At 34.2% G+C, this 14,389-nt stretch overlaps 1 protein-coding gene across 1 annotated transcript; it reads right to left on the bottom strand.

Annotated features, from left to right (window-relative positions):
* Positions 1-2,412: 2,412 nt before the first annotated feature.
* On the bottom strand, positions 2,413-12,808 carry LOC104463348 (AP-3 complex subunit sigma-1-like). Its single transcript, XM_010075642.1, has 3 exons — positions 12,752-12,808; positions 12,436-12,543; positions 2,413-3,059 (listed from the first exon to the last, which is right to left on the bottom strand). Exons 1-3 carry the CDS (start codon positions 12,806-12,808, stop codon positions 2,931-2,933), a joined length of 294 nt encoding a protein of 97 aa, XP_010073944.1. The 3' UTR covers positions 2,413-2,930.
* Positions 12,809-14,389: the final 1,581 nt, after the last annotated feature.

Raw genomic sequence — 14,389 nt, 5'->3', positions numbered from 1 at the left:
ACTTATGGCCCCTGCCCCAGGGGGAAAATTAGCTCCTCTGTTTCAAGCCTATGGAGGCAGCTGGGAATGGCCACTCCCTCTGTGGAACTCAAATCCTTTCTGCCCTTTCTCCATTTGCTTAGAAAAATCCATCTTGCAAGAAGGAAGAAAATAATCTATCTGTTCCACATGGGCCTTCAGAGAAAGTCTTTGGCTTCTGAAAACAAAACACTTCCAACACCTTTCCTCTCAATACTTGAGAGGGAGTCTGTACCCCAGAAAATAATTTTTCTTCTCAAAGACAAAAAAAGTACTTGCCAGAACAAGGAGTTGCTCTCATGGGCTAATCAGACATAATCTTCTTCCCATTAGTCAGTTTCACAAGAAATATCTCTGAATTTGAAAGGCATACTTCATAATGAGAGAGACAGTAACAATTTGGAGACAAGCAAACTGAACAGCCTCAAGCTTGCTTTCTGAGGGCACTTCACCAAGAATAAAAACAAATGTGGAAAATACTTATCTTGGCGAATATTGAGGCAAGTATCTACCTGTGATACAGGGACTTTCAGGCAATAGAACAGGAGGCGTAGGGAAATGCAGGAAAAATAGATCAGTTAAGACAACCTGAAGGCTTAATTACTAATTCATATTCTTAATGTTACATAGTGTCCTTAAAATTATCTCCCTGCATGATTTATCAAGGACTATCAAAAAGTTTTACAGATAACACTTAAAACAGTTAAATTGCTATGATCAGAAGAAAAGGTTTCTCCCAGAGAATTTCACTATCAGAGACTGAATAGGCAAGAAAACCTTATGTGGGAAACCAACACAAGGTGTTGTCTCAGATACCATAAGTACCAAATAGTCTCAGATACTGTTTAATAATGTTTCATTTGCAATTCTCAGAAATGCCCAGAGTTAGGAAAAATGGCTTTCAGTGATTCATTTACACGATGAACATCACTTAAATTTATCCTTTATTTATCCTTCGGCAGCAGCACTACCTAAATCCTCGTAGGGGAAACAATGTGGAAAATTCTCAACATCTTCACTTTGAATGTCATGTGATCTATGCATTAAGCAGAAAAACAAAAGTTGGCAAAAGCAGGTAAAATTATAAGTCCCAGATTTGCACTAGCTAAGCTGTCTAACCTGGGAATAATGAATACTCTATTTCATAAGGAAAAAAAACGCTGCACGTTTTATACTCTCAGTGTCTTCAATGGAAATAAGAAAGTGTCGGTTTTCTTCTTAAACCTCACCTGAAATTTCCTGAAGCCTCAAACTAAGGAAGTTAATTTGGAAGAATAAATATTGTTTTCAACAGTTACAGAGAGGACAATTCTGTTTTCGAAAGCATTTATAAAATAGTGTTACCAGATGCTTATTCGATGTAATACAAACAATATACATGAAGTTTCTTTTTCTCCCTCTTAAGAAATACATTAAAATTCCTTGGGTTGTGTCAGATTTTCTGCTTCAAAAGTAATTTCTCTTTTTCTCTCTCAAATGCTCTCAAAAGGCACCAATGACAGTTACTATGGACCAAACAGAAAATGTGATGTGATTCAAAGTTTATCCTATGGGGTATGTCTTAACATAAACTCAAAGGAAAAGAATGCTTGGGTTACATTGGGTTACAAATTTCTGAAGTAACACAGGACCTCTCAAACTAGTCCTGAAATGTGTTGTCATTGATACAGTATTACTGTATTTTCATATATAGTATTATATGTATGCATACGTTTTTGGAGAAGAAAACTTTACAGGGATTCTTAAGTATCCCAATTATGTTTTTATTATTCATTTAAACAGACTTGTACATCACACAGAGCTTAAAAGCACGATTCTAAAAAACAATCACTACCCCCCTTTGGTTTTTTAAATCACAGAACAGCTTAAGAGCTGAGCAACTTACACAGAGGTGATAGCACTTAGATTTTCTGAGATCTTGACAATACTAAATATCTCATAACCTAATTCCTGAAGCAGAGAATCACAAGTGTCACCAGGCACAGAGGCCTCTTATGGTTTTAAACTATCCTCATTTATCTCTCCAGAGTGCCTTTCTTTATCACATTACTTGATACACTCACGTTTACAGTTCTGAGCTGCCCACTCTCCTCAGCCTTCTGTACTTGTCACAACACAGAGCAACTGCAGAAACCCTTTTTACCAAAAAGTCAGACTGGCAGGGAAAGTGTATCATATTGCGCAAGTATCTTCTCAACATCTACATTTAAACAGACGTCATTGGATCTTCAGTAAAGGCAGTTTTTACTTCAGAATAATAATGAACAACTTTTGTGAAGAATGTAAAGAGTGAATAGATTCAACACAATATCCCCGTGTAACTCCTTCAGGGATAAAACTACAACATTAATGCTTGCTACAACAGTATTGGCATATAGTCAACTGGCTCCATGAATAGGAAATAACATGATTTATTGCAAAGAGTAGATTTCAAACAGGTATTTAGAAGTCCAGTTTGTTATTATTTTATTTAAACAAAACGAGTTAAATGTTTTCATGCAACATTTGCACTTAAGTCTTAAATAATCATGACGAACAGCAGTAGTAGTTAAGGAATGCACTAATTATAGACCATAGCGAATATACAAAAAACTCAGCATTATAGGTTGTACAAAGTAAAGAACATCTTAAATACATTCCCAAAATACTGCAGCAGCCAGGACACAGTGATATGCCTTATAAGGGCATAGGAATGTAATTTAGAAATCACACAATAATTACCCATTTTCTTTAATTTCACAAACAAGACAAAAGCAACATTCAACTCCACACACTGATTTTTCAAATTATGTCTATGCAGTACCTTGAGTTTTATCCAAATAGTAAAAGTTAGACATGTTGTTTATTTAGTAAACAATTATGCAGTAAATCTCTATTACACTTCTTCCTTGGTTTTACCTGGAGTAGCCATGTTATTTAAAAGAGGGCAGGTTTGGCACTTTTATACTGATGTCACCAATATTAATATTTCTTGGGATCTCTGGCAGATTCATATTCTTTACAGCTGAAACAGCCCGGGCTGGAGCTCCTGCTAAACCAGCCTGTGTATAAAGTGAGGAAAAATGCAAGTCAGGCAATGTTGGTCACAAGAAGATTCACTAGCAATATATACGGACAACTAACTTTTGAAGTATTTCCATGGTTACACAATTAGAAAGACCAGATGGCAATTGTGTTTGGAATGAAATGGGTTATTTGGAAATAGTAAACCAGAAAGAGAAAACAGTTCACACATTCTTTTTAATATGGTAAAACATGTAATGTCAACTTGATGGAAAAGTATGTGGGGAGGAATAGGAGGCTTATCCAAGCGTGAGTAATGTGTAGGTTATAGAACAGACAATCCTGAGGTATTTAAAGTCCAATGCACTGTCTTTTTCTCTTACCTATTCTAAAAGTTGACAAGGTTCACAGATGACTAACATTGGTTATAGGTTCAGAATACGTAACATCAAAGTAACAAGTTACAGAATGTCAGTCGAACCATACTACTTATCTAAATGAATATATATATAAAAATACAAAAATATACATACATATATGTCTAAATATAAAAAGAAGGTATTTTAAGGTGGCTGAGCCTAAAATGAAAAGGATAAACACCTTGCATTTGTGGGTGATAAAGAACATACACAGATATAATTTCTATAGACGAACAGGAGTAATCTGTAATCCCACAGTATCTAATTATATGCTAACCTATCTGCAGCCTGCAGGCACAGTGGAACATTACCTAATAACCTGGTTACACGAAATTAAACACTGAAATACCTATTTGGTATTAAAGGCCTCTACTGTACGTAGTCTCTCTTAATTCAAACCCAGAGCCTTTCTGTATAAATATTCAAGTTTTGCAATACAGAAATAAGTTCATTACTGAGTTCCATTCAGTTCTGACTTTTAGATAAAATAACTGCCAAGTTTACACACTAGAGTATATTACTGAAATGCTAACAAAAATTATTTACAGCTCAAAGGTCTGAAGACTTACAGAATATGATCTTTCCCTATTGCTTCTGAAGAACAGTTCTTCAAAATGTTGTTACTTTAAGGGCTATTAAAAAAAAAGCCAATAACTGTTACTGTATTTGATGCTGTGTAGAAAAAGTACTATTCATTTTAAGTATGGAATTGTTTCCCCTAAAAATTTAGATTCTCTATGTGTATTTAGAATTAGCTATGTGGTTTTACCTCAGGCTTGCCACAAAAGTGTAAAAATCATTTTTGTTCTTGCTAGGAAAAAAAAAAGCCTGGAAGATTTTAAAAACAGAGCTCTTATTTGTGGAAAAATACATCATATTCCAAGTTCTGTGAATATGTAAAAAAAAAAAAAAAACAAAAAAAACCCCCACCTTTTTATTTTTATGTTTTAAAAGTAGGATTTAAAATATCCAAAGAGAATAAAAGCACAAAATTATTTTCAAAACTACTGCAGTTTTAGAGTGTGGCATCTTGCAGGCCCAGGAAAAAGGAGCAATTCACAAGAAAGAAAGCAACATGCCAAGAACTGGTTAAACAAAAGACTAAACCTGTAGAAATGGAAGGTGTTTCATCATAAGAGTGTCAAAGACTGAAGACACCATTGTATTTGCAGATAAAATGCAGCAAATAGAGCAAAACAAAAGAAGAAAAACTTCTGGAAAAGTTTGTGTTGTATTTGATTATTAAACAGTGGTTGGTAGGTAACTACTGCTCAAAGTATAACCTTTTCAGATTCTTGATTTTCACTGAAATTCATTGCAATTACAGAGAATAATTAGATGGAGGAGTATACCTGACTTCCCTGGTGTCCACCTGCACAACTGCACAAAAGGAGACACCCCATGTACTCCTCAGACAACACCTCTACTTTTGGAAGGTTGTCCAAAAAATATTGTCTCCCTTTTACTACTCCCTTATAAGAAATAAATGTAAGGCCAAATTAACATAAGATTTCCACTTAAAATCCTACCTACTGTTCTCCTCACTTCAAAAACATAATTTATAATCAAAATAAAACCAATTAAAGTTTCCAATTTTGAACTAACCCTTTTATATCATGTGGAAAGGCTAAAGAATCATAAATCCCTAAATTTTAGTCACAGAAGGATTCCCAGTACTAGGAACAGAGACCAGAAAGCCATGAGTCATGATCGAGCCATGACTCCCCCCTGCCAAACACTCATATATGAGACATGCCAAACTTGGGAAAGGCATGTGGAGGTACAGGAAAAAGCTTGGGAAATCTTAAATCTCTAATGCAACCAAGTAATTTGCCCTCACTTTGCCGCGGATATAATCACAATTATTGGTTCTCAGAAGTACTGACTAAGTAAAGCTAAAAAGGTGCAAGTTTTTTTGAAGTCTTTTTCCTTGGTTTCCCTTAACATTGCCAAGTCTATCTGATCACTCACTTCAGAGGTTGTTTCAATTCCAATACCTTCATGACAGGGAAAATCTGGACCTAATACTGGCAGTATTAAGAAATGCAAGTACCCAAAATCTGCATCCCTGAATCTGCAATATCTGAAAAGAGCAGTATTAGACACTGAAATTTCTTGCTATTTATTAAAAAACAGTGCAGAAGATATGAAGTTGCTCGACACTGTCCTTTTATATTTGAGAACCTGGAAACACTAATTAGAAATCAAGGGGTAACTACCAGTGAAGTTTTATCAGATAAAACAATAAAACATTTCCTTTTTATTTGGTTCTATCTTTAAATTCTATATTCAGTAATTGGGGAAACATTCTTGAAGCAAAACCAAAAGTGGGCAATGTAAACTGTTTTCCATAGAAAGGATGAAAATACTAATAAAGTGGTAACAAAAGCAATGAATTATACAATTTTTAACTGAAACAATGGGAAACCAGAAAAATATTGTAAGTGATGGACATGGTCCACACAAACAGGCATGGCTGGCAATTCAAAAGGGAGATGCTTTCTAGGTGACTAGGATGGAGATTCCTTACCCTAACATAATGAAAGTTAATTATTCTTAATGGACAAATAAAAGTTTTAGTATAACTGGTCATTATTTTTACCTACCTGCAGCTATCCTCTTTACACAGACTTACAGTCCCTGCCTCCCGCCCCAATGGCATAGGATACAATGGAGACACAATTGAGAATTATTTAAAATACCACAATTGACATGACCATTGCCCTTCCACCCCCCTACACAGTCACAACTTCCAACCATGAGGACCATTCTGGATCAGGATCAGCAAAGATCCCTGACAAAAGTACTATGAATTTCAGATTACCTCTTTTTTTGAAAGTGAGATTGTCTTTCACTATCATATGGTGGAGTAGAGAATTTCAAACTACTACGTTCTTTTCTCCTGCAATTCTCTATATTAAGTGGGTTTGTAATTCAATGTATACATAAAATGCATAGCAGAATGCATCAACCCTATCAAGCACAATACAGTCATACAGTATTCCTAAGAGAGAGCAAACAATTAATAAAAAACATCTAATGGATAAAATGACCGAAGAGTACTTAAACTCCCAAAGTGGATTAACTAATACAATGTTTCAAATGCTATTATAACCAAATGCCTTAGCATTCCTTTTTAGCATGTCAAACAGTGAACTAGTATGCAGTCCTTCCATTTATTTATAATTTATTTTACAGGAAGTGAACTGTATTTACAAACACAAAGGTACTACAAGAAGTATTTCCAGCCCAGTATGTGTTTTAAGCAGTTTTCCAGAGGTACCTGATTAAAAGAGCCATCACTGTAACATTGAACTGGCCAAGTTTCAACGGCCTTTTTTATCAAATAATTCAGCCAATAAGTTGGTGTGAGGTGCAAAGAAAAAACTGTTTCACTTGAAAAATGAACAAAACACGTAGCAAGCTTTAAACATGCAGTGAACGATGAATCGCCTGTCACAGCGAGCAAATGATTTAAGCAAGTGAAAATGAATCTTCTTAAGACATATTAATGAAATTTCAGAAATACAGTGCAAATTGCATACAGCTGGTATTACAATAAGCCAATAGAGCATATTTTTGCCACAGCTGCTTTGTATTCTCAATTTCATTTGTTATTGAAGGTTATACTTTAATACTGAAATGGTGTATATTAAAATTGTATCACTTACTGCAAAAAATGCTTGTCATATACTTTCAGAGTGAAAGAGCAATGCAAAACAATAATGCTATTTTAGAGACTGGAATAGACACATTTAATAACCGAACTTCTATTCTACTGGTCTTAGTCTATCAAGTAAGAAAGATGAGCTGCTGTTAGTTTACTCAGGTCATTATTTATCACTACAGGAATCAATTTTCTTCATTCTTATAAGCATCCTTTCTCATAATGCCCCACTGAGAACTTTGTAGAAAAGTGCTCCCACAAACATTGTTTTACTCTTTAAAAAGAAATTCAGATCATTTGGAAAAAGTATTGTGCATTGCAAATGCAGTTAATATGCATATACATATATATAAAAAAAGATTCAAATCACCAATTCAAACAACTCTACACAATGCTAGCTACTACTGAAATAAGCATATTAAAATATACAGCCTACTGGAAAACAAAATAATGAAGGTTAACGCTTTGCAAAATAAGCCCCCCTTTTCCAGATATTTCGGAGGTACTGGGACCTCTCTGCTGCTGGTGTTTCATACCAGTGCTTCTTTCCAAAACAAGTACGACTTTCAAAGCAGCAGGGTTATGAAGTTATGAATGGATGCAATACATAATATAAAGAAATGATCATGTTCCCTGCTTATGAAGTTAAATAAATGAACATAATTAGAGAAAAAACAAAATGAAGTCTGCAAGTATATCAAAATGAGGCCAAACAGATAAGAAGACTTAAGACATACTCTTAGAAATTTTAAGCACTTGAATCACAAAGAGAGTAATGGATGGGAATGATCAATTATTTGTTTGTTTGTTTTTCATTGCCAGACCCAAAAATAAAAACAGAACATGTGTGAGCAGAACAGCAAAAAAGAAAAGTAGCTTTGCACAAATAAAAAAAACCAAACCTGAAAGCAAGCTCCCTATTGTTACAATGAAATACAGATTATATATTACAAGTGTTGACATATTAGGCAGAGGAAGGTCATTTGCTTGATTTTCATGTGCCATAAAATACTTCAAATTTATGTAAAATGTTTCATACTACCCAAAAGTATTTTTAGCTAATGCTTTAAAACTTCATGCTACTAAATCCAATTACAGAATTATAGTTGTTAAATCTTAAAGGTATTACATTACTTTATACTCAAAAGATACTATAAAAAGTAAAGCACAAAGCTATTCATAAATTAAACAAACTTCGTCTGCTTAAGATTCCAGCTACTTAAAATACCTGCAGTTTGAATACACAGATACTTAAAATGAGTGGAAATGAATTTTGAAGTACAGCAACTAACATTGACTGACACTGAAACTGTTGAGCTGAACTAAATGTTTCAAAGAGCAAATGATAGGGGACAATGACCATAAACTGAACTTCAAACATACATTTTCCTCCTCCTTTTTCAGTTCCTTGTTAATATTCATGTTCTGTGACTGCAGTTACCAAGATATCTTAAAGCAAAATCCAGTGATTCAGATTGCAAGGGCAGCAAATGTAATCTGAAAGTGAGTACATGCTGACTGCCCTTCTCATTTTATGTTTGACATACTTAAGGTCAAAAGATCAACTTTGGTATTTTTACATCATCTTAATAAATTGCACTGATAATTTTATTCTGTATGTATAAAACTATTTGAGGTTGTTGGTTTTGGTGGTTTTGTTAACCTGAAATTTATTCTGAAACTTCTCTCTCCAAGAAGTATTTTCATTTGGAAATACTGAATGGTGAAATGTAAGAGTTCATACCATCTATTTTGGATTATCAGATACAAAATTATCCTAATAATGAAGCTATTTCTATTACATTATCATATTTCGTTATCTGTGTGTTCAATTTTTATTCAAATTAGTTTTGCATTTTTTTTAAATATTCATAAAAGTTCATATTCCTTTGTTTCTTAAACAATGATACAAAGAAAAGTTAAATTCTAAAATGCGAGAAAAAAAAATATGATGTCAATGGAAAGCTAGTAAAAAACACTACAGCCAATAAAAAGATGAGGGAACTACAAGAAGAAACTAGCACAAAAAGTAGGCTACAAGGACTAGTATGGTTATTTTTACACATAATTTTTGAGTCTGGCCTACATAATTTATTGCCTTTGACATCATTTTGCTTTCCCTTTTTGTTAAAAGTACATTTTTTCTAAAAGTCAGCAATACCTTTGTCTACCTGTCCTGTCTGGGAGACTGAAAGATAAAGGTCTGAAAGAGAGAAGAACGGAAAGAGCTAGAAAAGATCAGGAGGTTCAGTAAAAATGAGGCCCAACTTAAAAGTCTAAATCACACGCAGTTGAACACTCCAAATGGAGAAGAGGTAGCCCAGGTTTACCTACAATACTTCCAGAGGCTCTGGATAAAATCCCGATGACCCCTCTCCCAAAAATTCCTTCCCTTAATCACAATCATCCCTTGGCTTTAGAAGGATTGACGAGAAATCCATTCACAGATAAACACTAAACTGAAAGGTAGGGAAATGCATTAAAGACAACATTTCTCAGGGTAGAAACAGAATTTCCTTTGTAGCCCATCCAAGCAATTTAAGAGCTGAATCAGAAAGCAAAGCTAGGGACTCCCCCTCATAGTGGCTTAAATAATTAAAATGTGTTGAAAGCATTAATAAATTCTTAGAGTTTATAACTTTGCTCAAATATTTGTGAATTTAACAAATACATTTGATCTTCTTCACTGAACTCTAACTGAAAGCCTGTTTAGAAACCTAGTCTAAGCATATATAATAACTAAACCTAATGTCTAATGGCTAAAATTTGTATAGTAAGGGAAGCCAGGTGGGCACAATAAAAAATTTAAAATATTTCTGAAAATGTAGCTCAGTTACAATTTCATTAGCTTCATCATTTCAGCTATAAGGAAAAGGCAATTTAACCTTAAAAGCAGCTATTTTATGGATGCAAGAACTATGATGGAGGTCTAACAAGCCAAACAAACTAAAGCAAGAGTGCTGTGGCATAGGTGGCAGTCCTATGAACTACAGACTATGTCAACAGTAACTTCGAAATTTTAAAAATAGTTTTTTTAAATTAAAGAAAACTAAGAAGATCCACCAGTTTTGATTTCTTAGTGACCATGACCATCATTCAAAAATATGATTAAGTTATTGCTTATTTTGATTTACATGAACTGGATTTGCTTGAAAATACATGTTCAGGAAAGACAGGTTTAAAATATTTATAATCTTGATCAAAAAAGCAAAAGGAAAAGAAATAGCAATCAGAAAATTTCTGTGGATATACATGAAACAAACCATTAATTATTTTAGGAAATAGCTGCCAGGTATGGTGAAGTATCTCAGCATTACAGTAACTGTTAAATTTGACAAGAAACAGCCACTGAACTCACAAAAATAAAAGCATTTGTAGTGAGCAGACTGAAGTGTTCTACTCCATATCCCAGTCACTAAGTGTTTTCATTTATCACTGCTACTTCTTTACCTTCTATAATTTGTTGCTGAATGCGCAGGAACAAGTTGCTATTTCCCTTGCATATGCTCTGAGCTCCACAATTTATTTTATATCTTCTACCACCTATTTTTATACTAAAAGCATCTTGAAAGAATGACTTACTGATGAATAATGGAAAACGGCAAGTATTGCAGCTGGCTGCACTGAATTGATGTGTTTTGGATAACTAGTCAGGGACTGGTCTACAGGTGATTTGGTAAGAGAATTCACATAATTAAGAATGAATACCTTAATTAAATGCTTTTAGGTAAAATGGATATGCACATAATACACGGTAGAACATAGCTGCTCAGTAAGTTCAGGTTTTGGGACACTATGTTAGATTTCCATCAAATAAAGAAAAACACATGTAGACAAAAGTAATTCAAATACAGTAAAATTTTATGAGAATAATTCCAAATATTCATCTCTGTGATCAACGGCTCATTCTGAGTTTGAGAAAAATGTTAAAATGAACATTTTGGACATCATAATCTACAATACAATCCTTCTGGATGTATATTGCTGTGCACGGTATCATATCAGACCTAGCCTTTTCCTGTTTTTCACACAACATTGTCCTGTTCTTGGATACAGTTTGGAAGTTGTGCAAAACAGACAACTACATGTATTAAGAGATGACGTGGTGCAGTGTGAGACTGCAGAATAGGGAGAACAATATACATTGTGGTTGGCAACCCTGCCCAGTGGTTGGCAACCCTGCCCACAGCAGGGGGTTGAGACTAGATGATCTCTAAGGTCTTTTCAACCCAGACCATTCTATGATTCTATGATTGTACCACAAAAAAGCTGAAGAATTCACTTCTCTCTTGTCACACTTAAATTAAAACTCGAAGTTCTCTGGGTCTTCTCCTAAAACGTCATTTAGTTCATATTTATGCCACCTGCAGCATTTCAATCTACTCAGATGACTTCAACTTTAGAAACAGTCTCCAATACAAGCAAAGGTTTTTTTAGAAATATTAATATTATGTTTCAAAAATCAGATTATGTGTTCTTCTGTGGAATTACTCTCATCAATAAGAATCAATCACAGACTTAGCTGAGATGTACTAGGAGTAGTCTGGCTTACAAGATATGTCAGGTGATGTTAAAGGACCAGTAATATTTTGTGTCATAGCTGAAGTAATTCTAAAATACTTTCTAAGTCTAAGTTTCTTGCCTAAACACAAATTCAACAATTGTTGAATTGAAAAGGGATTCCCACAACTTATGTGAGTATCCCTCACTCAGACTGTTACAGGCATACACAGAATATCACTTTCTCACTTGAATCTACTCAACTGAAGACTAAATGTTCAGATTACCAAAAGGGCAGAATTTGTATTTACTTTAAAGGGTCTAAAACTGGGCTTTAAATTCTATTCAGTACATTTCAGTTGAAGTCATTATTTTGTGTTGCAGTATTATTGTGACACTAAATTTGCTGCCATCTATTTCAGGTGCTAGACACATACTAACAGACAGGACTATGTAGTCTTTGTATACACACTTTAGTTCTTTATCTGATTTCATTTAAGTGTTATAGTCACTAGTCCAGCATAATAAATACACTGGAAATGAAATGCTTTCTGCAAGAGAAACTTCAAGAACTATAGAAGTATCTCAATAACAATGGCAAACAATGCTATTAGACATAAACAGCAAAAACTAATCAGCAGCGATGCTAAGCAATTATTACTTATGATGAAAGGCACAACATCCTAACCTAACAATACATCATCAATTTTTAGATTTATAAGCAAGCAGCTGATTATAGTTGCTATTGAGGGACAAGCAGCATTATATAGTATGAATTTACTACAGCCTTGTTTTTAGTCTAGAAACTACACAATGCGTCACTCTTACCTCAGATTTCTCCAGTTTATTTTGAGCATCAATCTGAGTGACAATTTCATTCATGTTGGTCTCCAAAACCATTCCACCCATGACCATTTCGGCCAGTATATTATGGACCTAAAAAGACCAAAAGAAAATTTAAAAATGCAAAATGTCCTACATGCATCTGGACTGATGATACCTAGATTAATCAATACAGGAACACATATATTCTATAAGTCACTTAATTAATGTTAGCAATTTTATCTAAAACCATTTGGGAACAAAGCCCATAACTTCTTGTTATTGTTCATTTCTCCAGTATCTTTGCTCATAATTGTCTTACAAACTCATCAGCTACACCACTTTGCTTATCAATGCTAGAAGCAACTTTCACATTCATCCTTCTTTCAGTACTTGTTTTCTATCCATGGACTATGGACCAGAGTTCTAATTAGCACTGTCTAGATTTCATCTGGGACAGAGTTAACTTTCTTCATAGTAGCTACTGTGAGGCTGTGTTTTGGACTTGTGCTGAGAAGGCAGCTGATAACATACTGATGTTTATAGTTGCTGTCAGAACCCCCCAGCCAGGGGTAAAACCATAACAAGCTTCAGTAGTAGTAACACCTCTAAGAAGCTGGTTCCACAAGATTAAAAAAATTGCTCACAAATAGATGTGTAAAAACTACTTTGGGCTACATCTATGAAGGAAGAGAGACATAGTGATGCTCACACACCATGGGTACCAAGACTAGATTTAGAAGTAGAATTAACATATCTGAGCTGACCCGTACCTGAGCTATACCATGAACAGGGAGTCTTCAGAACCTAGGACTAAGAATGACAGCTAGGACTCAAACTGAAGGATTACATAAACCAGACAGGGACATTAATGAAATGGGTATGTCTAAAATCCCTCTTTCCTGCAACCTTTATTCGGGGATACAAGCCCTGGTTCACGAATTTCTGCTTCAGAGTGTCTATTTGCACATTATCTTAAAACTTGCTTTTTTTTTTTTAAAAAAAGGCATGCTTCTACATACATTCTAGTAAAAAAATGAGTTAATATGTAATGTATAATATTTTGATCCAATTATAATTCTGAAGACAAGGAACATTTTATTACTTTTCTGAAATAGACACATTGTACAATCTGATACTTCAAAGCATAGTTCTGCTATTATTTTGGATATTCTTGCAATTTTCCTGTGGACCAAGGATAGAGGTAAATCTTTAAATCAAACAATTCTAAGCAAGCAGTATATAAAAAAAACACCATACTTTCCGTTTTTGTGCCATACCTCCAAAACAAAATTGAAGAGCTGTTTCGCTGATAAATCATTAGCATATTTCAGTAGAAACTTACAATGAATGTGTTTAGAGAGCTTGAAAACAGCTCCTCCTCCCTGCCTGCTGCTGCTGAGTAGAGCTTTTAGAATCAAATACTTACAAGAAAGATTGACAACCCTTACTGAGCCACTCTCTGACTCCTGGCATATATATGTGTCCCTTGTAATATACTAAGCTAAAAAGCATAATTTATAAAAGTGGTGCCAAAGAATTAATTCTCCTGGCTTCTTATCAAGTGCATTTAAAAGCCTTTTAGCATCACAATCAGAAAAAAAAAGATAAAAACATGGTAATCTAACATTAATTTACTCTACACTGACAATCCAAATGCACTGAAAAACATCATCAGTATTTACTTCTTTTTACTGAAAACTTATTTGCATGCACAGCATAAGGAAAAGTTTATAGCTGTACCCAAATAGGAGTTAGTAAATACATTGTACGGGCTACCTGAAATACTAAACCCAAAAACCTTACATAAATTTGCATTTGGTTACAAATTTGCAATTAATTATTTCACAGACACCTGATGAAAGATAAAATGTATTTAATCAATGGAAAAAATACTGATTTTTCAGGCAATTCTCTATTTTACTCATATGGAAGGCTTGATAATATAAGGTGATGATGC

The sequence above is a fragment of the Pterocles gutturalis genome, unplaced genomic scaffold (assembly GCF_000699245.1).
Source record: "Pterocles gutturalis isolate BGI_N339 unplaced genomic scaffold, ASM69924v1 scaffold40612, whole genome shotgun sequence".
NCBI classification, from domain to species: domain Eukaryota; kingdom Metazoa; phylum Chordata; class Aves; order Pterocliformes; family Pteroclidae; genus Pterocles; species Pterocles gutturalis.
This window is presented reverse-complemented; position numbering and strand designations above follow the sequence as displayed.

Bases quoted from the DNA above. Each gene is read 5' to 3' on its own strand.
- LOC104463348 (XM_010075642.1), bottom strand. From the start codon at position 12,808: ATGAATGTGAAAGTTGCTTCTAGCATTGATAAGCAAAGTGGTGTAGCT. The intron at 12,544-12,751 runs GTAAGACAATTA...TGGTCTTTTTAG, and splicing joins GTGGTGTAGCTGATGAGTTT to GTCCATAATATACTGGCCGA. The intron at 3,060-12,435 runs GTAAGAGTGACG...CTTTATACACAG, and splicing joins ATAAACTGGAGAAATCTGAG to GCTGGTTTAGCAGGAGCTCC.